At 44.5% G+C, this 25,335-nt stretch overlaps 1 protein-coding gene across 7 annotated transcripts in view; it reads left to right on the forward strand.

Annotated features, from left to right (window-relative positions):
- Positions 1 to 7,953: 7,953 nt before the first annotated feature.
- Positions 7,954 to 25,335, forward strand: part of LOC131591485 (zinc finger protein 532) — a 33,616-nt gene continuing 16,234 nt past the window's right edge. The window contains exons 1-7 of one of the 7 annotated variants that reach the window (XM_058862234.1): positions 7,954 to 8,167; positions 8,643 to 8,789; positions 9,778 to 9,948; positions 10,415 to 10,524; positions 11,495 to 11,648; positions 17,556 to 19,915; positions 24,484 to 24,665. In XM_058862234.1, coding sequence (XP_058718217.1) covers positions 11,579 to 11,648; positions 17,556 to 19,915; positions 24,484 to 24,665 — 2,612 coding nt within the window. In that variant the 5' untranslated portion in view covers positions 7,954 to 8,167; positions 8,643 to 8,789; positions 9,778 to 9,948; positions 10,415 to 10,524; positions 11,495 to 11,578. Of the gene's footprint in view, positions 8,168 to 8,642; positions 8,790 to 9,758; positions 9,949 to 10,414; positions 10,525 to 11,494; positions 11,649 to 12,272; positions 12,294 to 17,555; positions 19,916 to 24,483; positions 24,666 to 25,335 lie in introns of those variants that run through there. The other 6 variants (XM_058862232.1, XM_058862233.1, XM_058862237.1 and 3 more) reach the window with 6 other exon arrangements.

Consider the following 25,335-nt stretch of genomic DNA (forward strand, 5'->3'; position numbering starts at 1 on the left):
GCTCGTATTTTAGTGGAAACAGTGGGTTCATTTGAATCAGAAAGTAGCTGTGCTTCATGACAAGCCATTTACCCATGCTGGCATGTAGAGGACTGCAGCTGCTTGCACTTCACTGCATCCCAGCACACAAGTCAGAGGTGGGACTCATTACCACTGCAGAACCTCCCTGCTAGTTTTTCTCTTGCCGTCTGCACTGGGATAATCCAGGTTTTAACACAAGTACAACGTGCTTTCCTGTGGTGGGATACACAGGAGCAAGCCACTTGCCAGCTGGAGTGAGTTTTACTTGGAATGAGGTGCTTTACCCCCTACTCTGGTGTTGCCTTGCCATCAGCATCTTTTTTCCTTTTCTGGTCTGACAAGAAGAGCCATGTGCCCTTAGTACCTTGCATGTGCTGGGACACCTTAACACCTTCCATCATCCTGTTCTATAAAACAATCCATGGGAAGTCCTCATCTCTGCTGCTGGCAATCCAATAATCCCTTCTTTTCTTTTTAAGATCTGATAAATAAAAACCTTTCTTTGTTGTTGTTTTGTGGAGACTGTAAGTTTCCACAGCTGGAAAAGCTCTGTCTCATGTCATGCAACAATTCTTAATAGAATATGATAGCAAAGATGGATTAAACCCAGGTTTGTTATCTAAAGGTTCCCAAGAGAAATAACTGCCCTTTCTCCTCTAATTTTGTTTACAGTTATTTTCCTTTTAGACTAATTAGTTACAGTATTTTCTTATTGCTGTAGTCTTGATGCTAGTCAATAGTTACAATACAGTTAATATATAGTTAATAATAGGGCTGTCTTGAGAATGGTATTAATAATGTTTTTCCTTATACAAGTGATCCTGAGTCATTGGTGACAGCAGCTTCTCAAGGTGGCAGATGGTGCCTCTGTAAGAAAACATGTTTTCTTACCTTGTCCATCAGTTAATTTCCAGACTGAGCAGAGAACTCAGTAGTAGCATCTGTTGATGGAATAGTTCCTATTAAACTCCATCTGCCTGCCAGCTCTAGGATGTTCAAACTGTGGTGTATATATAAGGTACAAAAGGTATAATTAGAATTCTGATGTATCGCAAACTAGAGTGGGTTTAGTTATGTAAGACGGACATTTTTGGACAGCTCTAAGAAGTAATAAAAAAACCTCATGAGCAGAGGGATGATGCTCAGCAGTTGCTTTTTCAGCCTGCATTATTATTTGCACCCGTGCAGTACAAGATGGAGATTTTTGACTGATCTGAAGCCAAGCCAGTTCTTGCACAGTGGCTGCATGGGAGCCTAACTTCTGAAGCAGAAGTTTGGGAGGTGAAGGGACAAAGAGAAACGATCCTTGGGGCTGGAAGGGAGGATGAGCCCCCCCACCCCCAGACAATGTGAGCCTATAATTTGGCCAAGCAGGTGCAGATGGCCCCCAGCACTGTCACTAGTGACAGCAGCAGCTGCCTTGCCACTGGCCCATGGTGGCCACCACACTGCATGGGAAACCCACACTCGAGCAGAGCAGCTGGGGGAATGTGTACCCCACAGGGAGCAGTACTCTGTCATTGGGGGTCCCTTCCAGGCACATAACTCTGCTGTAGCTCTTCTTTCACATGAAACAAGTCAGGAGCTTGCCCACTTGCACTTTTGTACTTCAGTGGGGAAAGCCATCTGAGACTGCTAATCTGATGGAACTAAGCATGGGCTGTTGCTGAGTAGTGAAACCCTCGAGGCTGGATGCTGCTGTGGTGCCTCTCCCATCCTCTGTACCCAGGAGATTATCCTGGTCTCCTCTCTCCCTTTGTGAGGGAGAGGGTTGTCCCTAGTGCTGGCACATCCGAGGAGCAGTGGGCATGCCACAGGGTGGTGTGCTATGCCAGCACAAGTGTTTGCCTAACTCAGGTGCACTCTAAAATATTTTTGGTGGTGTAGGTTGTTGGGTGCTTTTAACACTTCTGTGGAGTAGCAGAGCATTCACTAAGTGGGGAGTGCAGCAGCTTCCCTCCCTCTTGCCATGCTAACACAGGCAAAGTCATCTTTGGAGCATGGGTAATGCCAAAGCCCAGTAAAGATTAAGTGAACTGGCAAGGACAGGACATGTACCTTGGCCTGCAGTAGACCTTGGGGGTCAGGTTGTCAGGAGAGGGAAGCTGCCAACAAGCTGTTGTTTGAGCTGCAGCCAGTAGCCAGCTGTTATTAAATCCTGTCTGGTGGGAGAATCACTGCAGAGGCAGCAGTATTTGCAATCTGAAAGAAATTTAAATGGTGATGACAACCCCTGTCTATCCTAGGGAGGGACCAAAAACCAGGACATGCCAGCCACCGGGCCCCTCTGGGGGCATCTCTTGCTGATCACTATGTGTACAGAAATTTATTCAGTAGACTTTTATGGCAGCAGACAGGAAAAGTTTGCAACACTGGAAGTAGTGTTGTTACACAAACTAAATGGAATTTGTATAATCCTGACTCATCTTTGGTAGGTGGGGATGATTCAGATGTCCTTTTTCCAGCAGGAGATGCCAAGGACTAGCATGGAAAGTATGAGTGCTTGAAAGACTCCCTGGGCATGCTGGCCACAAACCAGCAAGGCACCTTGATTTTAACTTTGCTTCCATTGTAGGGAGATCATCACAGGCAGCTTGGAATCAGCAACCACAGCCAGGCTGAACTGCTGAGATGAGCCACCCTCATCTGTGAGGACAGAATTTTCTGAAGTAGGAAAAGTGGCAGAAAAATCACTCCTGGGTTCCTCCTTTTATTATATGCTTATTCCATTTTCCAGAGGTTGTGGAAAGGCAGAAGTGCAAGCACAGCCACTGTTGGTTCTAAGTGCCTGTGTGCCCGTTCCTGCACAGGGGCAGTGCCCCTGGTATCACACGGCATCACCTCCAGCACCCAGGTACCAGCCCTGGGGGACCAACAGGAACCCTGCTGAGCTGTGTGCTTGTGCTGGGATTTGGGATGGATTTCTCAAGCTCATTGACACCCGGAGTTACGCAGTGTCTCCCACTTCCTAAGGCCCTCCCAAAGCAAGGGTGCACCTGTGCCTGGTCTGTTCTCCACCCACTTGGGTTCTAGAATACAGTGTCTTCTCTCGCTTCTTGGTCTCCTCTTCCAAGAAAAAAGTGCCTGCAGCACCCAGATGGTGTCTGCCCCTGCTCACACCCATAAGTCATGGCAGCAGTTGTCACACCTTGCAGGACCACATATACATAAACTGCTGGCAGTTTCTGTCCTCTACTTCACTGCTTGAAGTGATGTATTGAGTAGTTTGGTGGGATACATACTCAGCTATACCAAGATTTTCTAAGAAAATTATATTAGATAACATGTAGAACAAATAAGTTTTGCAGCAACACTTGCTCTCTTTGTGTGGTTTGCAGGATCACTGAATGGATATTAGTAATCTCCCACCCCGTGTTCAGGTTCAGCACTCTCCTTTTGCTGTGTAAATGCACAGAACACACAGCACAGGAGCTGTTGATGGCACCATCTGCAAAAGCCTAATGGCTCATTCATTAAGCAGTGGGAACCGGCACCGCCACAGTCTAATCAGATATTGTATGATGAATAATTCAAAAATAATCCTTGTATACTTGAATAAATATCAGGAGGAGGAAGGAAAAGGCCCCATACATATGGCACGTTAAGGGAACAAAACAGGCATTCTTCAGTGTGCCAGGCTGCTGAGCTCTGTGTACTGATGTTAATCATGCAGGTGGCTAATTCCTGATGAGGAACTGACTGAGGGGTTTTGGCCCAGCACTCCGAAGGTGTTCATAAGAGGAAAAGAGCACAGTGTCACGGAAAATCCAAAAATCCATAAGCCTCACATTCTGCAATATGCCTGTGGTTGTGTTGTGTTGTGTAAGCAGCTGGGGGACTGAGTTTGGGATGTCTGGCCTGAGGCTGTGCTCCTTGTGCTGCTGGGCAGATGGCAGTGATCAGGTGTGTGCTGTCCCTCAGCAGCTCTGCCTGCACACCCTGAGCTGCTGGTCTGACTAAAGTACTGGTGTGCTGCACTCGCAGCACTGAGTGACCAGTGCTCAGGGAGCCTCAGGGTGTTACATGCTCTAAAAATCGAGTATACAGACATAAAGTATTAGGGTACATATTTTTTCACCAGAGCCTGTAGTGACAGGGCAAGGATGACAGTTTTAAATTGACAAAGGGTAGGATTAAATTGGAAATAAGGGAGGAATTCTTTCCCGTGGGGGGAGTGAGGCACTGACAGATCACCCAGAGGAGCTGTGGCTGCCCCACCTCTGGGAGGAGTCAATTTCTCCAAAAACAGTACTCCTGTGCAGAAGAAATGCCTTTCCAGCTTTTGACAATCATACAGTTTTTTCTATTTCATTTTTCTTATTTCATATCTAGAAATGCTCGGGCTTGAAGGCATGCTTTTGCCAACCAATGTAACCCTGTGACAGTGCCTTCAGCTGTCTGCCTTGAGCACCAGTGTCACTGCTTGGCAGCTTGAGGATGAGCCAGCAAGTGCTGCAGGCATATGGCCTGCGTACCAGGCCTGCTGCGTGTGCAACACTGAGTCTCATATATGCGCAGATTTTAAGCAAAGCCCTTTTTTCCCCACTGGGAATACACTTCATACCTCATAGTTCATATGCAGGTGAGTGCCCGAGATGTGTGCGCTCTGCTCTTGCCTGCTCAGAGAAGCTGTGATCTCTCAGCTTGGCAAAGCACAGTGTTACCTTATACCGCCCATGTATACATGTGGAAAAACTGAGATATTGACTGTAACTCCACACAAAAAGAGCTGTTTGAAGCCCATGATCCTCACTGGCCAACTCTGATTTCTTTGGATAATGCTTAGTTTGCTCTGGTTTGTTAACAGTCAGAAAAAAGGTGTAATTAAGCCCTGACAAATCCTCTTGGCTTTGTATTATATCTGAATCAGCATCTCTTTTACAGATGACTAAAAATGGGAGTCTCTTGTTGTTCAAGACATTGCAGTATTTGGGCTTTGACAGTATTCAACATCCTGAGAGTCATTAGGGTTTCTCACTCTTCAGGCTACTTGGGCATTGCAAATGTTCACTCCGTAGCTGAAGATTCTCTCCTTGCACATGGATAACACAAGTTGCCAACTTCCGTGAACACATTCTTTAAATCTGGGGGAAACTGTCAGTTGTGGAGATGTTCCACAGCTCTGGGCAGTGTTTGTCGATTTCTCCCTACTAAAGTCCTTCATCTTATCTCCTATGATACCACCTTCTTTTAATAAATCTCATAATTTTAAAAAGCAACCCTGGGGGTTTTAGTCCAAAATGTAACAGAAGACATATTTTAATAGCAGGAAAGGAAAATGAATCTTTTTTCCCAAAAAATACCTGGAGATTAGTGATAGGAGCATCTGAAAAGGGGAAGTTTAATTGTAAGCTGGTTTTAAAATATTGAATGCTTAAATATACATGGTTAAAAGAAAGTACCACTGCATTCTAAACAGTGATAAAAAAAAAATGCAAGTATTCTAAAACAAGAAATACAAGCTTCTGCTCTGCTCTCGTTGATCACGTTACAAGAAATTTTATGGTGAAAAAAGCAATGGAATTAACAGACACTATTAAGCTTTTGCCAGAAGTTGTAAAGCTATTACTCTGAAAATAAGTTTAGGATTGGAAATATGGAATCTGTATTTTACCCTTCTTGCTTAAGTTAAGCATGTTTTGCTAGCTAGAAAGGAAATGTTTCGTTATTGTCCTCCCCAAAAGCAGGAAGAACAAAAAAGGCAGTATTTATTCTGACATTAAAAAAATCAAATGTAAACTGACTTCAGTTTTTATTGTGTCAGTCCACCTGCAAAATCCTCTTCAGGCCCAGCACATCTTTAATGTGCAGAAGCTCTGTTTGATGCAGTTAAAATTGATCCCTGTATAGAAGGCATTAAATGAATACACCACTGTTTAGCGTGAATTTCAAGAACCTTAAAATCCTTAGAAGTTAAATAATTTAGAAGTTATTATTATTATTGCACTCAAGTTCAGCATTCACTGTAACATCAAAGTGTTCTGAGTTGGCAGCACTCCTTGCTGACTGCTCAGAAGGAACAGCAGGCTGCACTGGAGGTATTTCTTCAGGAAAAGAAAAGGAGCGGCTCAAGATTTACCTGGTTCCCAGAGAAAAAAGTACAAGTTATGGGACTCTGCAGGTATCAGCACAGGTGACCAGGAGATCCCATCTCAGAGCTGGAGTCCAGCTGGAAGCATCCACTGGTGATGGAGATTGTCCATGTGAGGACAGCAAGGTTGGGAACTTTGAACCTTACTGCTGCAAAGCCAAGGGATAAAACAAGACAAACAAGGAGAATTTCTTCCACCACAGGCTCAAATTATGTGGCACAGTGTCTGGGGGAGTGAACAGGACCTCTGGTAAAAAAACTTCAGAACCAAGACAAGGTCAACATGCCAAAAACTCCTCCCAATGCACAAGTGACTGCAGGGACACTCATGGCACTGCATCTGTTACTTTGTGTGCTTGAATTAAAAAAGCACTGCAGAAATGCTATCAGCCTGGCACAGCTTGTAAAATATACTTTAAATTCTCTTAATTTTATATTTTTGAAGACAAATACTTAGGGTGACATTTTCTCCCATGGAGATGTCAAGGACACCGAGCTGGAAGGAGAACAAGTAGATTTGTGTGAAAGGCAGCATACACAACAACCTTCGTGCCTTGTATGAACTGTGAAATCAATTAATATTTCAGGTATTAATACCAGAGTAGTAGTAGCAGCTGCCATGTTCTTTATGCTACTATGCAAGCTGACCACAGAAATTCAATACAAGAGAGTGTAATTTTTCACTTCTTTAAACAAATCGGTTTACTGGTGAATTGGGAAGAAATAGGGTGTTGTAATTATCACGGCCTGATTCTACAAGTCACTTGCAGGATAAGCCCAAGGCTTGTGCAAGATGAATTGCATGGCCCTTCTTGAACATTAAACCTAGTGCACAAATCCACTTTTATATAAATCCTAAAATCGATTTATTATATTCAAATTCTAGAAACTTGTCAGACTCACTGATTGCCACTGCTGACAATCAGTAGAACCTGTGTTCTGCTGCCGTTTTGGTTAACTGGAATAAGTTAGAATTTTTACCGGGAGGCTGGATTGGAGCAGCCAAGATATGGCCCCATGGGTAACTTCTTGCCCTACCGATACCTGCGGCCACTGCTCTTGGGGCAGAAGGAGCTGTGCTTGTGCAGAACACCTTTGGGACTCTGCTGCCTTCCTAAAAGGCTCGTAAGAGACGTTAATACGCCAGCATTATTGTATGTAGAATATTTATTATACTGGATGCTCATAGCATAAATTTGAAACGGATGTTATATATTTAAACCATTAGTATGATTCAATAAAGCGATTCGCGTGCGAAACTTTACATTCTGAAAATGGTGCTGCACGGTGCTACGAGAGAGAGGGCGGGATCTCGTCCTGCCGTTCCTAGCAATGGCGATGCCGCCGGGACGCTGCGCAGCCAACAAAGGCGGCTGGTCAGAGGCAGCGCACGGGCCGCAGGCGCTGTGCAGGCGGGCCCGACAGTGCCCGGCTAACGGGATGTGCAAGGAAAGGCAGCATCGCTCCGGGACACAGTTCCCGGACGTGCCCCAGCACCTACGGGGGGTGACCTCGGCCGGGCCCAGGCACAGGGGCCGCAGCGCCGGCGGAGGGGCTGAACCGCCAGAGCTGGCAGCGTGTGGCTCCTCCCGTCCTTTGTTGGCCTGGAACCGGAGCAGCGGCCGCGGGCTCTGCCCCTGCCTGCCCTTCGAGGCCTGAGGCGCTCGGGCACGGGGAGAGCCCGGCGGGCCCCGGGCAGCGTCTCCCACACCACCGGGCGCCGCCGGCTTCGGCGTGGGGAGATCGGCCCCGGCGGCCGGCGCGGTTCTGCCCCCCCCCCCTCCCCCGCCTCCCCCAGCGACCTGTCCGGGCTGCGGGAGGCCGCGACCCGGCCCCGGGGCGCTCCGCGGCCCCGCAGCCTCCCCGCCCCCGGCACTCTCCAGGGAGCCGTTCCACACGGAATCACACGGGAGCGTCTCCCCATCTGTGCCGCCGAGCACCCCCACCCCCACCGCCCAGCCCCGCAGCCTCCTGCCATTATGTTCCTCCGACGCGGGGCCGGGCCGCGCCGCGGGCCGTAGCCCTGCCCGAGCCCGCCGGCTCCGGCCGCAGCAGGTGTGTCGCATGGGGACCGGAGGTTGCATGCTATGGGGTCGCTTCCTCCCGGCCCGGCGGCGGCCGGGGCCCCGCGGGTACCCGTGCAGGGACTGCCCAGGCTGGCGGCTCCGGGCCGGCCGGCCGGCCGGGGGCGGATCGTTCTCCCCGCCGCCAAAGGAGCCACGGCCTCTCCTCCCCGGCCATCTCCAGGGTTCGCAAGGCCCGCTCGGACAAGGCCAATTCGGGCTGGGAGCGCGCAGACCCGCGGGGAGGTGCCCGGGGCCGCGGCAGCCCGGAGGAGGGAGCGGCCCCCGGACCGAGGGGCCGAGGGTGGGCCGGCCGCGGTTGCGGCCGCAGCAGCCTGTTTGGGGAAGACGGGCCGAGGCAGCGGAAGAACATGGTGGTTCTCCCCAGAACGGGGTGGGGATGAGGGATGCGAAGAAGGTGTCTCCGCAGGGAGGGGTGCAGAGTTGTGCCCGAGACCTCTGTTCAGTTGCAGGTGCAGCCAGGGGCAGAGGGGCTTGCCGGGGTCGCCCACCCGCCCGGAGGGAGCCCTGCAGAGCAGCATCTCCCGCAGTCTCCGAGAGGAGGGGGTTTCAGCGCGTAGGCGGAGGTGGTTACTGGTGTTCCCAGAGCAAGGGTGAGTAGCCAAGAGGAGCGGGGTGGCTGCTGTCTCGGTCTGGGTGCCTGTCGGCCATGCAGGAGGAAGGCCTTTGCGTGGCCGAGGTGAAGGGGAGTGGGCAGGAGCAGAGCGGCCACGGTCACAGGTGGGTGCGGACCCCCGGAGCGGCGTGGGCACCGCAGGGGCCGAGACCCTGGGCAGGCATCGCCTGAGAGGCGCAGGGCCGGACAGGCGGTCGGTCCGCACAGTCTGCGGGGTGGGAGCTGCGCAGAGCCCGGCCGGGCCTCCCCAGCCGGCGGGTGCAAGCGGGGGGCGGGGGGGGCTGCTCAGCCGTGGGGCTGCAGCTCGCTGCTTCTCAAGGCCTCCAGCATAATCGAATAGCAAAAGAAAAAAAAAAAAAAAAAAAAAAAAAAATCAGTGTAGCAGCCAAGTCGGTGCTGCGAGGAGGGAGCAAAGGAACTATTTTGTAGGCATCTTGCTGCTGCGGAAATGGATTTCTTGAGGGGAGGGAGGCGCGTTTGTGGGTACTCTGTAGTAACGCTGCTCAGAGCACAGAAAATGCCACTCGGGCGGCCCCAGATGGAACGAGGAGTGGGGAGGGCAGATGGGAGAAGCCCTTGATCGGGCACCCCATGGCCGTGGGCATGAGGGGGCAGATGTGACGTGTGTGAGTAGCCACCTCTCATCTGGGGGAGCAGAGGGGTAGCAGCCCAGGTTAGCAGCCTGTCTCCCAGGGCTGTGGCCGAGCCTGCCTGGTGCTGCAAGAGAGATCCTATGAGGATTTTTATTGCGGTCTCTTTGTTAGCTACAGACAGGCACGCACACACAGCTCTCAGCCAGGTTGTGGGAGGTAAGTGGGGGAGGCGAGCAAGGGAGCGTGCGGTGGGCTCTGGGGAGCAGGGGCTGCTTGGGCCGGGCAAGAGGGGAGCCGGGGCACAGGGCTGTGTCGGCCCACGCCACACAAAAAAGAGCCCCTGCGATTTTCAGGGTCTTGTTGGCAACTCAGCAAGGGTTGCCATAGCTTTTTATGTAGGGTGACCAGAACCGGCTGGAACTGGTTTGAGGCAGATCAGCTCCTGAACACAATGCAGTCACTGAGCTACTACACTGGGATAGCTTCCTCCCTTCATGGCAGCCAAAAGCAGAAGAGCTTGCAGAAAGATACCATCCCAAAACAGTATGTGAATGCACACTTTAGACACACAGCACTGGTATGTGGCTAACGTAGTCATAAAGGGTTCTGTATGTAAATGTACATATTTGCAGTAACTGAGATTACTTTGGCTTTTCGTGCCTTTTTATGCTTAAGGAATGGGCAAGAGCTGAGATTTATGACCCTTACTAAAATATTTTTGCTTTGCAAGGGTGGGACACTGGTTATGCAGTCTATTTTAAAACTAAACTAAATAAAATGGATTGAATTATTTGTAATTGTAGTTATGCTTGTGACTGAGGATGCTTTGCATGCTGTTTTATTTACAGGGTGCTGTCTTGTGGTTTGCTTCTTTAGGAGACATTAAGGGGGGGGTTTGCTGTGCCTTTCTCTAAGGCCAGAAGGAAACAATATTGTAGAATTGTGCATAAAAGCATTGAAAAGATGCTGTAAGGCATACTCGTTTTCCCTTTTTTTTTTTTCCTTGTAGGCCTATTGATTTGGGCTGCCTTTAACCCTTTGGTGTTTGCAGAGGTAATGCGGCTGTGGCAGTAACTGAGCGCTGGCTAAAAAAATCTCTCAAAGGTCAAGGTTCACAAGGTGAGACGTGGTGGTTTGGGCTGAATATAACAATAGCGTGGAGGTACATCCTGATTGCACATTTGGCACATTAGGAAGGAGTCAATTGTTTAAGTGTTACTGAAGAAATGCTATCAAGGTCCTCCAGTTTTAATAGGATTAAAGCTATTATTTGTAAAGCTTGTAAAACTTACTGATATCTTGGCTAAATACAGTATTTTCATTGAAATATATCCAGATACGTGGTTTCTTTCACAGTGTAGTGATACGGAATAGGCCTCTGAATGACAATCATGAATTGTGGACCAGTTGTGGCAGGGAGCTGTTCTGTGCTGTATTAGAGACTCACACGTGCAGAATTTGCTGTCTGGTTATTTACACGTTATTGTTTGACCACATCTCAGTGACCCAATACTTGGTTTTTAATTAAGGTCTTCGGTGTTAAACGTGTATTTAGTATTGCCTACAGACAAAAAAGCCTGTGCCAAAGAAATAGTATGGATGGCTTTTCTTAAACTGTTTTAACCTGGGGAGGATTTTGCACCAGCTAAGTGGAAAGATATATTTTGGGGGACTGGATGGAGCTCCAGTTCATTATCAGTGGTGTGAATTACGATATTGTGCATAGGAAACCGGATGGGCAGTGCAGCAGCTGCAGGGGGGTGACTTGCTTTTAACTTAAAGCAATGGATAATTATAGAATTTTTAGTTTTTCCTTCTCAACTAGAAAATACAAAATGTGTACTTAGATTTGAGCTGATGTTTTTATCTTATTGTGAAATCTGAAGGATTCAGAGAGAGGGAGAGGGGCAGAGAGAAGGAAGCAGTAATGAATCTAGCAAAGGGAAGAACAAAGGCTGTTAGAGCTTGCACAGTGGATCACTAAACATTTTGCCTGGGGGATTCTTTTGCTAGAACTGTTACTTCCTATAACAGGAAATCAGCAACTCTAGAATCCTAACCAGTGTGATTTTTTTAAAAATCTTCCCAGTCCTGGCTGTGTTAGCTGGTTTGGTAATCTACAATCAAGATAATATGGAGGCAGAACATTGGAAATACTCTGTTGTGGTGTGAAATGAGGGTTCTTTCCTCTGTGCTCAGCAGAATAGACAGTCCTAGAAGCCTTGAGAGGTTGTGGATACCGGGTAAGTTGTGTGCTGGCTGCTATAGGGTGACAATACAAAGGAACTTTTTTGTTTCTGACTGCAGTAGATTACGTAAGGCATTGAGCTATTAATTGTAGAAAAGTGAAAATAGCATGCTAACATTTGGCCTGAAATTCTGAGTTCGTGGGCTTTACTGCAGCTGTGGTGTGTTGTTTTTCAGGTTTGATAGAGCAGTGAATAGCTTGTGGTGGAGCAAAATGCCTGACAGATCACAGTGCTGGTTTCTGCTCCTGTTCTTCAGCATCGGGATGCAGAGGGTCTATATTTGACTATAGACGTCTGTAGCAGAATGATGCTTGCAAACAGGAATTCTTGGTGCATGGTAGGAATAGGATCTTTTCCGGATGAGGATGCATGTTCTTTTCCAAGTGTCAGCTAAAATTCATATATTACACAAGAGTATCTTTTGGGATTTTTTTTTTTCCTTCTGCCAGAATGGTAGGCAGCTTTGAAATTCTGAGTTCTTGAGTTGTGACAAAATTCCTTGAATCTGTTTTGTTTGGGGTTTTGAATGCTATCTGTATTATGAATTTTTATTTTTAGCAAAGGAGATTTTGAATTTGCAGGGATTTTTGTTGGCTGTAAGATGAGAAAACTGAATAGATGGAGTCTGCAGTGTTCTTGGTGAGTTGTCTTTTTTCAGTCTAGCAATATCTGTAAATGCTCTTCATCAGGAGATTTGGATTGTGCATGCAGGCCAGCTTTCCAGCAGCAAATGCTAATGCTGGAGGGCTGGTCTTCTGTATCAGCACCCAGGATCTCATTTTGCACTGATCTCAGTTACTTGATCTCCAGAATGAGGGTAGGGATTTATCACATTCCAAGTCTCTTTGGAATGAATTGACTAACTGTTGTTTTCCTAACCATACGCCTATGTGTTAAAATACAAATGTGCAGCAGAGTACCAGGAATATATGTTCGGAAAAACCCAAACTTGACCCTAATGTTCTCAGGCCTGCTTGTTGCCCTGATGGGCCCTGTCTGCCTGGGAGAGGTCTCTGGGAAGCTGCAGCTGCTCATGCTGAGCTTGGGCCACAATTGCCATCCACTTCAAAAAAAGTGCCTTAAAGGAAAGAGGTGGGAAGCTTGTGCCATTACAATGTAATTTGAGTCTGCATTAGTTTGAGAATCTCAAAATTCTCTTCATTGTTGTTGTGCATATGAATTATTCACTTGTTAGTGCCCCAGACTATTTTATATATAGAAGAACAAAATGAAGCCATGATTGTAATTAATTTCTAAGTAGACTGCAAAAAGAATGGTATGTAGATTTTCCTGCTTTTTAGGAATTCATCTCTGTTTTAGGAGGGATTTTGGAAGTGGCTAGACCCAAACCCTGGCCTGTACCTCTTGATAAATACAGGTGGTTTTCATGCGGCCAGCTGGGGATGGGCTGTTCAGCCCCATGTTCTGCATAAGGAGATTCCTTGCTCATGTGTTGAAACATCCCTTTCTTTTTGCTTGCCAAAGGTTGATTGTCCTGGACTTTGAACCAGCTGTGTGTGGTTTCCTTCAAGCTGTGCTAGCAATGGTTCAGATTCCAGAAGATTCCCCTCCTTTTTCCCTTCTTGTTTTCTCATACCAAAAGAGAACCTGAGATACCCAGTTCAAAAATTGATGTGTTGGACTAAAGGATGAGGCTCCTAAGGAGTCATAAACGACAAGTAACAACACTATTTTGGCTGTCAGAATGGTGGATTAAGTCTCTTACTCATTGAGTCTTGAGCATGGAAACAAATTGGATTTTCCCCTTTTTTGAAGGTAGGAAGATATGGTGTATAATATAGAAAAAGTAGGTTCTTGGGATAAATTTTAACTGTGAAACACCCCATACTTCACAGAAATGTTTACGTTAGGACTGGCATGACCTTACTGATGCTGTGGCTGCTAAATGGATGCTAAATAAGACTTTTATCCTGAGAAATGGAAATTTCTTAGGGTAAGATTTACTTTGCTTATTACAAAAGGAATTTCTGTGATTTATGGAAGGGGTGTTTGGGTTTTGCAGGTCATGGGCCCTTTGACAGTGAAAAAAAACCTGTAGTTCTTGTATATGATCATGAGAGCCATTGCTGACTGTGGTTGAAGTGGCCTCTTTCACATCCCACTTGCCCTGAGTATGTCAAACCAGGCGTGGCTGTGATTGGAGATGTGGTTCCCATTTCCTGAAGAAGGTTTTGTGGTTAGATTAGCGTTTTGCTTTGTCTGTCTACAACGCTTGGCTTTCAGAGCAAATGACTGGAAGTGTAAGTCATAATTACTAATAATCAATCATCTGCTCATAATCTGTGTATTAGGATGAAGTTTGCTTAATGTTAGTATATATGTTCCTATAATTCTGATTGAATCCCTTATGTCTTCTTTACCTGATGAAATTTCTTGTCACAGCAATACAGAAACCAAAACCCAACTAAGTATGGTTTTATGCTGGTTAGGCTGGTATTATTGCTCCCTGTGTAGGCATTTTCTTCTAGAATGAGCTTGATGTTACTTAGGCATCATTACTCTTGTCTGGAAGTGGAGCAATTATTCCAGATTACTGGAATTTTGCTCTGGAGTAGTGTGTCTGCCTGGGATTCAGTAGAAGAAATGGACTAATTTCTGTATGTGGCTATACCAGAACCAAGACGATGCCATGTGCCAGACCCTGAAAAGAGGTGGCTCCGTGTTCTCTCAGTGTTCTTATTTCACAAAACTGGAAAGAATGCTGGTGTTTTTGGAAAGATGTGCAAAAGAAAAGGTCCCCGTCCTAAAGGGTGTGCAGTCCACAAATGTATGTAGTACAAACAGTGGTACAAATGAGTTTAGGGCAGGTAAAGGAATGTAGTCACAAGAACATGAATGCCATAGGTAGATGAAGGTTAAATTTGGTGGTTTTCCTATTTCCTTTGATAACAAATGGACTTGCTGCTGAGGGAAACTGAAGTTGAGTAATTTTCTGAACAAAAGCAAGGAGTTAGAGATTTAAGTGGAATTTGAAGGCAAAGGGTAGGAATTCAGTAAGGTAGAAAAGATGGTCTGGTCAAGTTAAAGCAATTGTATGAAGTTGTTAGACTTGTGGTTTAGCTGTTTGGAGGATCTGGATGAATAGGAAGGTGAGTGTTAAGGAGGAAAAGTTGGTTGGTTCTTCAGAGGTTAAGGATTAAATAAAAGTAAAACTTGAGCATGTAAGACCATGCTTGTGATCCTGAAATGATAGAAGCCTTCATGAGTACGGGATGTTAATTGCAAAAGTATTGGGAAGGGAGGAGGATTTTTTGCCATTTCTGGAAAGCTTGAAGCTGATTTTATGCCTGATAGACAAAAACTAGGGGTCTGAGAAGTTTGGAGATAGGACCTGCCTGGGAGCTGCCAGGTTATTCTATTTCCTTGTCTTCATTAGGCTGTTGAACTTCCCCAGAACGATTCTGACTGGAGTGTTCCCAATTGCTTGGCTTTACCCAGAAAAGTACCTTTTAATCTCAGCCACAGTTTCTAGACAGCTTGGTCTTTCTGTGGAGAATGCTGGGTCTAATCTGCAGGTGTCCTGAAGCCAGAGCTACAACATAAATCTGACTTGACAAGTAAGAAGAAATGTGTGTGTTTCTCTGTTGTGTCTCCCCCATCTCAACAGAGAACATGAAAGGGTAGGTTTGTTTTTCCTCATATGGCTAGAGTCTTTCCACCTGGGACAGGTGCACATACAGGGGTTGAGGAGGAGTGATAACATTTCCATGCAGTAAAATAAAAAGTCAGTTCCTCAGAAGCAGCTGTTTACTTCTAAGTCCTGCTTGTCCTGCTTGCTTCTTCTACTGTCAGAAGAGAGTTCTCATGGTGTGGTTCTTGTTTTGACATAATTCCCCAAGTGAGTGCTTCACTGGATGTGGTATCAGGTGTACTGGAGTAAAAAGGCTGACAGGGAGAAGCAAGACAGTGGAACGGACAAGGAGTGCCTTGCTTTAGCTAAAATCTATGCCATCTTCTTCATGGTATTCATAGGAAACATTTGAGGAGATGTGTTTCCAAAGAAACAGCAACATAGGCAGTCACGCACATGTGCTTTGGGAAAGCATGAGCACAAATGAACCACTGCTGGTTCACCCCCAGAATTTACTTCCAGTAAGATACTGACACACAGATACGGGGTGGGTGTTGTGACTGAAGAGATTCAGGAAAACCGTGTCGTAAAGGTATATTCAGAATCTGTTATTTCAAGTTTTTAAGACTCGTTCTCTTCCCAGAAGTTCTCTCAACCACCATCAGAAAAGCAGAACCCAGAAGCATTTCACCTCACTGCTTTGTGGCTCCCTAGCTGTGTAATTCTGTTTGCCATATCCATATTTTTTCCTTGTTACTTTTATCATTAATGATAAGTAAGCAAAGTAATGCTTGAATTTTTAAATAAACTGGTTTTCTGTATGACTTTTCTCAAGCATTCTCAGAGCACTTTTCAAAGAAATTCCAGTTCCTGGAAAATCATGATTTCCTAGGGAACCAGGAGCTTGTCTTATTTCCTCTTCTGAAGTATTTACAGGCATCATGTTGACCCAGAGAAGGACTAGACTCATGGTTTGTCTGGCAGCCAAGGTGTCAGTTGATTTTGATCTTGGATAAAAGGCAGAGTTTTATCCTTAAAGGAAAGAGGTACTAAAAGGTGTGTAGAGGGGAAAAAACAAAAAGGGGGGGGAAAGGATATGGCTGCAGAGTCCTGGCAGTTGTGGTGGAAACATAGTTTATATACTCAAGATGGGTGCCCTAGAATATTGAGGAAGAGAGTAATAAAATGGCCAGGTTAGAACTTCTCTTCCTTGTGTATCACAACTGACTCAATCTCCCTTTTTGTTTAACTTTGATTGCTTGAAAAGTGTAAAGAATGAGAGAAGTTCTTGATAAGGGCAACATTCTCAGTAGTTCTCAGTAAAGGACAACTGTGTCTCCTCTGCTGGGCAGTTGTGATCTTAAACATACTTGGAGGAATTGTGTAAGCAGGCCTTAATTCATTGTTATGGGTAAATGTTAAACTCCAGGATAAGTAATGAGAGGAAGTTTCAGACTAGGGAGACTATCTAGCTCTTTTTGAGTGTATGCAACAACTGTAAAAAGGCACCTATGGACAAATGTACAACCAGAATGCAACTAATTAGTATCCCGGATTATGAGAAGCTGTGTCAAAGCTTTCTGTCATTTTACATGGATTTGATATGCTTTGGTATCTGCACATCTTTTCCATTTAATCCTCATAGAAACTTGCTTTGTGGTTTTGATAATATGCATACATCTGTTTTTGTATTAAGGATTTCATAAGTTAGAGGGCCCAAAACCATTATGTGAACAGTGTAAACAAATTTCCAAACCCTTCTACATTTATTTGAAGCTGTTTCATGAAATGTCTGGGTCTATTCCAGTATACTTGAAAAATATTCCTCAGTTGCATTCTCATAGTCCACAATGACTTCCAGGTAGCCAGTGTTGATGAATACCTAAGTCTTACAGATGTTTATTACTCTTCAGATTAATAGCTCAACTGTTAAGGAAAGTCAAGACTTAAGAGAAATTACAAGTGTCTTGTGTTATTTTTATGTACATCCAGGTATTTTGCAGTCTTGGGTAGGTGAGGATAGAAGGGAGTGGTGTAGGAGGGGGAACTGGAAGAAAGTCACTGCAATTTGGGCCCAAAATAAAATTGCCAGGTTACCATCTGTGGAGTTTATGAATTACTGTAGTTCTTGGTGTAATAATACAACTGTATACTTGGACTGGAACACTGTTCTGTAATGTATAATCTCTGAAAACACTACTTCAGAAGTGAAATAACACTTCTTTGCATGGCAGATGTGAACAAGTACTTGTTTTGTATAAGACTGTGCTACTAGAGCTTAAAGTGACGACTTTCTGTTTATTTTACAGATTTTCTAACAATCAAATACATGGCCATGGGGGATATGAAGACCCCAGATTTTGATGACCTTCTTGCAGCCTTTGACATACCAGACATGGTAGATCCCAAAGCAGCTATTGAATCTGGACATGATGACCACGAAAGCCACATAAAACAGAATGCTCACGCAGATGAAGACTCCCATGTCCCATCATCATCTGATGTTGGGGTGAGCGTCATCGTGAAAAATGTGCGTACTATTGATTCTTCCGAAGGTCTGGATAAGGATGGCCACCATTCCACAGGCAATAGCTTGCACAATGGCTTCCTAACATCAGCGGCTCTTGAGAGTTACAGCAAAGATGAAGGGAAATCACTTAAAGATGATGGGTCAGCTTCTGAGACTACACTGAAGGATTCAGCTTTCAACCAGTTCAGCCCAATATCAAGTGCAGAAGAATTTGATGATGATGAGAGAATTGAGGTAGATGACCCACCAGATAAAGAGGAGATGCGTGCAAATTTCAGAGCAAATGTCTTGGCAGGATCTCTATCTCAGCAGGAGTATGACAAACTAAAGGCACTTGGAGGGGAGAACTTAATTAAATCTGGAATCACTGTTTCAAGTAGCATAGATAAAAATAAAACTGCTAAACGAGAGACAGAAACAAACTCCATGAATTTAGGTGTCTATGAGCCTTTTAAAACTCGAAAAACAGAAGACAAGTTACTAAAAGACAATTCTGAGAAGCTTCTTGAGAACAGGGTACTTGATGGAAAACTGAGTACTGAAAAATGTGATGCAAATCTTGCCAGCATTTCCCAGTCCAAAGCAAAGTCATCAGCAAAGCTTTCGTCCTGCATTGCTGCAATTGCAGCCCTGAGTGCTAAAAAGGCAGCTACAGATAGCAGTAAAGATTTACAGTCTAATTCAGGAGAGCCTTCTCCGTTACCAAAAGACATGAGTGAAAGTCCCCGGGCTATTGAGAAATCTCCTGAGTCTCAGAGTCTCATTGATGGTGCTAAGAAGCCGTCTGTCAAACCGCCTGATAGTCCCAGAAGCGTCTCAAGTGAGAACAGTAGCAAAGGGTCTCCATCTTCTCCCGCAGGGTCGACACCAGCAATTCCTAAGGTTCGCATAAAAACCATCAAGACTTCTTCTGGGGAGATCAAGAGAACTGTTACTAGAGTTTTACCAGAAGTCGATTTGGACCCTGGTAAAAAAGCAGAACAGAGTGCTTCCATGGTAACCTCCATGACATCTCTCCTGTCCTCACCAACTTCAGCTGCTGTTCTCTCCTCTCCTCCCAGAGCTCCTCTGCAGTCCTCAGTTGTCAGCAATGCAGTTGGATCTGCAGAACTTGCTCCCAAGCAGGTCACTATCAAACCCGTGGCTACTGCCTTCCTGCCTGTTTCGGCAGTGAAAACAGCAGGTTCCCAAGTGATCAATCTGAAGCTGGCTAACAACACCACAGTGAAAGCCACTGTCATCTCTGCTGCGTCCGTGCAGAGCGCCAGCAGTGCCATTATCAAAGCTGCCAATGCCATCCAGCAGCAGACAGTTGTGGTGCCAGCATCGAGCCTTGCCAGTGCCAAACTTGTGCCAAAGACAGTCCATCTTGCCAACCTTAACCTTTTGCCTCAGGGTGCTCAAACCACCACTGAACTGCGCCAAGTGCTAACAAAACCCCAGCAGCAAATCAAGCAGGCAATAATTACTGCAGCTGCCTCCCAGCCTTCAAAAAAAGTGTCTCGAGTGCAGGTGGTGTCATCTCTACAGAGCTCTGTAGTGGAAGCATTCAATAAGGTGCTGAGCAGTGTCAATCCTGTACCAGTTTACATCCCAAACCTTAGCCCCCCTGCCAATGCCGGAATCACGCTACCAACACGAGGTTACAAGTGTTTAGAGTGTGGCGACTCGTTTGCTCTCGAGAAGAGCCTGACCCAGCATTATGACAGGAGGAGTGTGCGAATTGAAGTGACTTGTAATCATTGTACAAAGAATTTAGTTTTCTACAATAAATGTAGTCTCCTGTCCCACGCTCGTGGGCACAAGGAGAAAGGCGTCGTGATGCAGTGTTCCCACCTGATCCTAAAACCAGTCCCAGCAGATCAAATGATAGCATCTCCTTCCAGCAATACCACTGCGGCCGTGCTCCAGAGCCCAGGGGGAGCTGGCACGCACTCCGTAACAAAGATCCAGACTGGCTTAACTGGGACAGTGATCTCGGCCCCTGCGAGCTCTCCTGTCATTCCAGCAATGCCGCTAGATGAAGATCCATCGAAACTCTGTAGACATAGTCTAAAGTGTTTGGAGTGCAATGAAGTTTTCCAAGATGAGACATCTCTTGCAACTCATTTCCAGCAGGCTGCAGACACAAGTGGACAAGTAGAGTATCCTATGTTTACATTCCAATGTTTCATCTATAAGCCTAGGAGACTTTGGATATGTTTTTACTTTCATTTAGCTGTTAATTATCTGAACCTCTGTGATTAAAATGATAAACAAAAACCATAAAAAGTCTTGCAAGCACTTACATAGTGAATGTCAACACTTCTTAAATAAGACTTTTTCCTAGAATCTTTTTAGGCCCCTGAAGTCTGAAATTGACACTGTATATTTTTGATAAAATTTAACATTAGATTTCTTACAGCTGAACATTATAATACAGAAAATAATAATGGGTTTTACTAATAGTATGTTAATGCTTCTTTCTGTGCTTTGGAATTTGACTAGCCTGTGGAATCCACTTAATTGGCACCCTCATTAACAGCCCGTCTATTCAACCTGAATGATAGCTCCAAGTGATTCATTCTCGATTGGTCTTCAGGTTTTAGAGTTTTCACCAAGTGCCCTAAGTGAGCGAGGCATTCCCCTCATGTGCAGGGAGGGACTCAGGCAATGACAAATGGCACACTGACTACTGACAGAAATGCCTGCTGTTTGCCTCAGCTCTTCCTCAGAAAGTGCAAAGTGCTGTTCTCACTTGCACGTCTTCCCTTCTGTGTGACTATTGGTTTAGTTGGTTGGGTTTCTTTTTCTCTTACAAATGCTAATGAGTTCAACTTAAAAACCATTTGAAAATTCTTTACTAATGTATGCGGCCTGACCTGAAAGAAATACGTCATTCAATAAAACTTAATATTAATCAGTGTGCGATGTATTTTATAATCCTGTCAGAGTGAAGGTGGTTAATTAAATGATATGGTTGGATCTCTGTTGGGGTGTGCCAATTAAAAGGGATTCTGGTGTGTTTCAAAGCATTCAGGTGAGCTTGGTTCTCCAGCTTCTTGCTGCAGGGGAAGGTGAAAACCTGCAAGCATGCTCAAGACAGGAATGCCCTAGGAGTCTTCCTGGGAATCACACAACAGTGGACAAGCTAAAAATTTTTAAATCCTGCAGACAGGAAAAAATGCTCTTGTCCCAGGAGCACAGGCAGGTTCCTGTTAGGATATATTCACTACATGTAGGACCTATTCTGTACCATGAAGCAGCTCCACTGCACCTACCACTACAGGTAGTAATGTAAAGAGATTTGCACGTGGAAATAACCTTGATTATGTGGCTCTGCCTTAGCTCCTCCCTTTAACTGGCTAGCAGAGTTAGAATGAAATAGCCTGGATTCCAAGTGGAATGCCATGCAAGTGAATTTCTCTTTGTAAGATAGTACAAGTGTGCCTACCTAAGGGAGTTTCCTCCAGCAGAACATGTCTATCCATAGATGTTGCTGCAGTGCTGAACAGGATCTAATAGCTGACCATGAGTATATTCTGCACCAGCTCGAGTTGCTTAATACTGAAGGTTTTTAGCTAACTGATTTGGTGGTGCTTATTGACTGTAGATAGGATTTTTCCCATAATAAGCCCATTAGGTAACATTCCTTCTAAGATCCAGTTGTCCTTGCAAAAACCTATTGGTTTTGGTACTGGAAAATCAAGCAAGTAAGAAGCGCCAAGACAAAACAGTTGGGTGAGAGACTGAGAATAGGTTGGGAGGATGAGGCTAAAATAGAAATGAAAAAAGAGAACAAAGATAAAATTATGTTCTCACTTTGGGGGTGTGAGGATTTTTGTCTTTATGGCCAAGTAAACTAAACCTTTTGCCCTTCCCTTTCTCCCTCTGTCTGGTGCTTTTTCCCTGTTGCTGCTGAGTTTGCTCTCCATACATGTCCTTTAAGTACTGTTTATCCTGGTCATTTACTAAAGGAAAGCAGTTGCAATGTTCACAGAATGTCAAAATGCAGCTGCAGGGAGGTGGAGAGAGAAGTGTGGGTTCCCAGGTACTGCTATTCAAGGAGGGAAGCCCCTAGAGCTGCAGGATCAGCTGGCATTGCCTGCTGCCTGTCAGGGTGTTTGTGTGTCCTCATGGAAACTTGCTCTGCTTAAGAACTGCAGGTTTAAAAAAATTCCACAAAACACTGAGTGAAAAGAAGCGCTATTTTAATGTTCTTCCATTTGAAAAGAACACTTAATAAATGTAGTTTTAAATGTTCTTTGTTGAAATATCCTTTTAAATATTAATTAAACATTTTTCATAGTCTTTTTCATATGTCAAGCAGCCGCTGTTTTTTACATTGTGTTTGGTTGCATCCTGTAGGGGTAGTGTTTCCTGGAGAAAGACTCTGTATAGGCATTTATTACTAATATGTTGCTACTTTTTCATTAGATGTTACCTCTTGAGAAATCAGAAGAAGTCATCCAAGATTTCTTGGATGAGAAATATTCTGACTTATTTTCCTTCTTAGTGCTTGGCACTGGCTTTTTGCTGTAAAACTGCCAGTATTGTGGGGGGAAGAAGACAGGAAAGTTAGATGAGTTTGTTATTTTTTTCTTCGGAAGAAAGAAAGAAAGAATAAAAAGAAACACTTAGATTTTGCAAACAAGTAATAGGAAAAAGGTTATTTGTAGTTTACTATTCTTTCTAGTACCCCTTCTAATTGCTCCTGAAATGGAAAATGTATAGTTTGGTGTTTCCAATGAGTAAGTAGCTGCTTTTATATTCCTGTTATGAAGGCAGAATGTTTTGCTTAAAATAAGCAATGGTAATCTCAGCAATGAAAATACATTCCCTATAAAGTTGTTACCTTTTTCTAATTTTTTATTGCCATTAATATTCCTGTTAAAGGAATATTAACCCTGACTCACTGACAGGTTTTCTGGCTGAATGAAACCCTCATCTACTTGCTGGGGGGAAAAGGTAGCAAATCTGGGCTAATGAATGTTAATATTTCTCTTAGTTATAGATAGGAGTATATAGCTCCCATGGAAACTGCATAGCTCATTTCCCTTCATACTCAGCGTATGTGTGTATCTTTATTTTCCACCTCCACCATTTTTCCTTCTAACCCTTTTTTTTTTCTGAAACTTTGACTTTAAATGCAGGCAGGTGATGATTTTCACAAACTGTGTTTTATTTTGGTGTGGGTTGGAATGAGAGACTGGAAGTTAATGCCACCTTAAGCCCAAAATAAAATGGTAAGCAAATGTGCTGAATGTCAGAATTTTGCAGTAGATGCTTCTTGTTCTACTGTAATCAATTAAAATTAAACATTTTCTGTACTCAATGAAATAGCAGAGCAGGGGCCTTAGCTAAGAGCATTATTGGCATGTTGGGTCAGCAAATGAGTCTGGCAGCTTGCTGCAAAATCAGGAAGATCACTGAGCTGGAATGTTGTGTGGCTCTTCTGTGTATCACATCCCGGTTTCCTTCAGAAGTCCTGCAAGCCAAAGGCTTTGGAAGGACTATGAAACCACCAAATGTTTCTATTACTGGAATAAGAAGTTCTGGTTTGCTGTTTTCTTACATAATCAAATGATGCTACAGATCCACCAGTATTGTATTACAGCTTGTTAATACAGGAACAGCCAAGGAGAGATTTGGGGAATGGTACTGAGCCCAGTAAATGTGGTGCTTGTGGCTAGTTGTAGGGTTTTGCCTTTAGCTGAGCTTACAACAAAGTTAACAACCCAAAACGGTTCTGGTCAGCCTGAGGCTGTGAGTCCCCCACTTCTGGCCACTGTTTGGTCAATTAAGGCCAAGTATTTGGCATTTCAAAGTGAGTATTTCTGTGTGTCTCAATACAGCCTTACTGTGTCCCAGAGGCTCTGAGCAGGTGCCAGTTTGAAATCCCTGTAGATAGCTGAACTCAGGCAGAGCCTTGCAGGACAGCAGTGCATCTGCCCATGCTGAACTGTACTGTAGTGGGCTGACAGGAGTGCCAGTGGAATCTGCATTGCAGTGATGACAGGTTTTCTTTGCTTAACATGCTGTATATGCAATGGTTTGCATTTTGCCATCTTGCTGTGTCAGGACATTGGAGAACTCTCGTTGTACAAAGACTGTGCTCAACCACGCTAGGCCACAGTGCTCCCAAAGCATTTATTTCAGGATGTCTTCATGCATATGTTAGTAAATAATTTATAATGCAGCTCTGAAGGTCTTTTTTTGATCAATATTCTTGCAGAGTATACACATCACTACATATGCCAGACTCTTAGAACATTCCTAAAAATATACAAATACGTGTTAAAAAAAAATACTGGTGTCATGAAGGAGTCTTGGGTTTGATTTTAAATCTTTGCAAGTCACTGGTGAGGTTCACAAGTCCCAAGCCATAAGAGACAATAGTGATAATTTGATTTTGGAGTTGTATGTAGGCCCCTTGCACTATTAAGGTAATCTGGGAAGGCACCTGAGTAATATTTCTGTAAACCCATGCGTGTCTCTTGTGGTCAGTGGTGTATGAAGGAGCTTTGTGGCCCAGAATGCCAGTCAGTCTGGCTACCAGCACCTGCCAGCTCTGTCAGCAGGGCTTGTGTTTGTACTTGCCTACTGCTTTGGGTCCCATCTGAGTTATGACATTTAACCTTTATTTGCTATATTGCAGTGTTTGACACAAGACTTTATGTAGAGCTGAACCAAACCTTTTGTCTCATCTATTCTGGTTTATCATTTAGAAGACATGCAATATCTGCCAGATGCTGCTTCCTAACCAGTGCAGTTTTGCATCACACCAGAGAATTCATCAGCATAAATCTCCATACACGTGTCCTGAATGTGGAGCAATCTGCAGATCTGTCCACTTCCAGACCCATGTCACTAAGAACTGCCTGCATTATACCCGAAGAGTTGGGTTTCGGTCAGTATAATGATTCCTTTTGTTGTCAATTTATGTATAATTTATGGTTTTAAAAGTGATTTTCCGTTTTCATAAGCATTGTTTGGACAATACCAGCTTCATGGGTTTAAGATTGTCATGGAAACAGTACTATTAGTACTAAAATTTTGGAATAAATACATTAGGATTCTGTTTTTTTCTGGGCATCCACTTTTGTATATGATTAAATCAGAATATTAGCTAGTATCACACAGATTCAGGACTCAACAGTTTATAAAAGTCTAGAGAATTCAGATGCATTGTCTTAATTTCATTAAAAAAAAAAAAATCTTTAATTTTTTCAGAACACTGAATTTCAGATTGTTCTCTCTGGTAGAACAGTCATTTTCAGTACTTCCAGAATGTATGGTTGAGATGTTGATGGGCATACTGCACCTGTCTGGTTGTTCTCTTTTCTATGGCAAGTCAAGAATCCTTGGCATTACATCACTTGGAAGCTGCCTTTCTCAAGCAGCCTGATCTTTTGGTTCTCCTTTGTTTCTCTTTAGTTTCCCTTTGACTTTTATGTTTCCCTGTAATGGCAACTCACTGAGAAAATGGGGAGCAGAGGCATTTCATAGAAATGTTTCATTTTGAAAGACTTGAAAAAATGTTTTCTGTTAGAATTTTCCTTGCACTAAATGGCAGGCAC

Source organism: Poecile atricapillus, chromosome W (assembly GCF_030490865.1).
Source record: "Poecile atricapillus isolate bPoeAtr1 chromosome W, bPoeAtr1.hap1, whole genome shotgun sequence".
NCBI classification, from domain to species: domain Eukaryota; kingdom Metazoa; phylum Chordata; class Aves; order Passeriformes; family Paridae; genus Poecile; species Poecile atricapillus.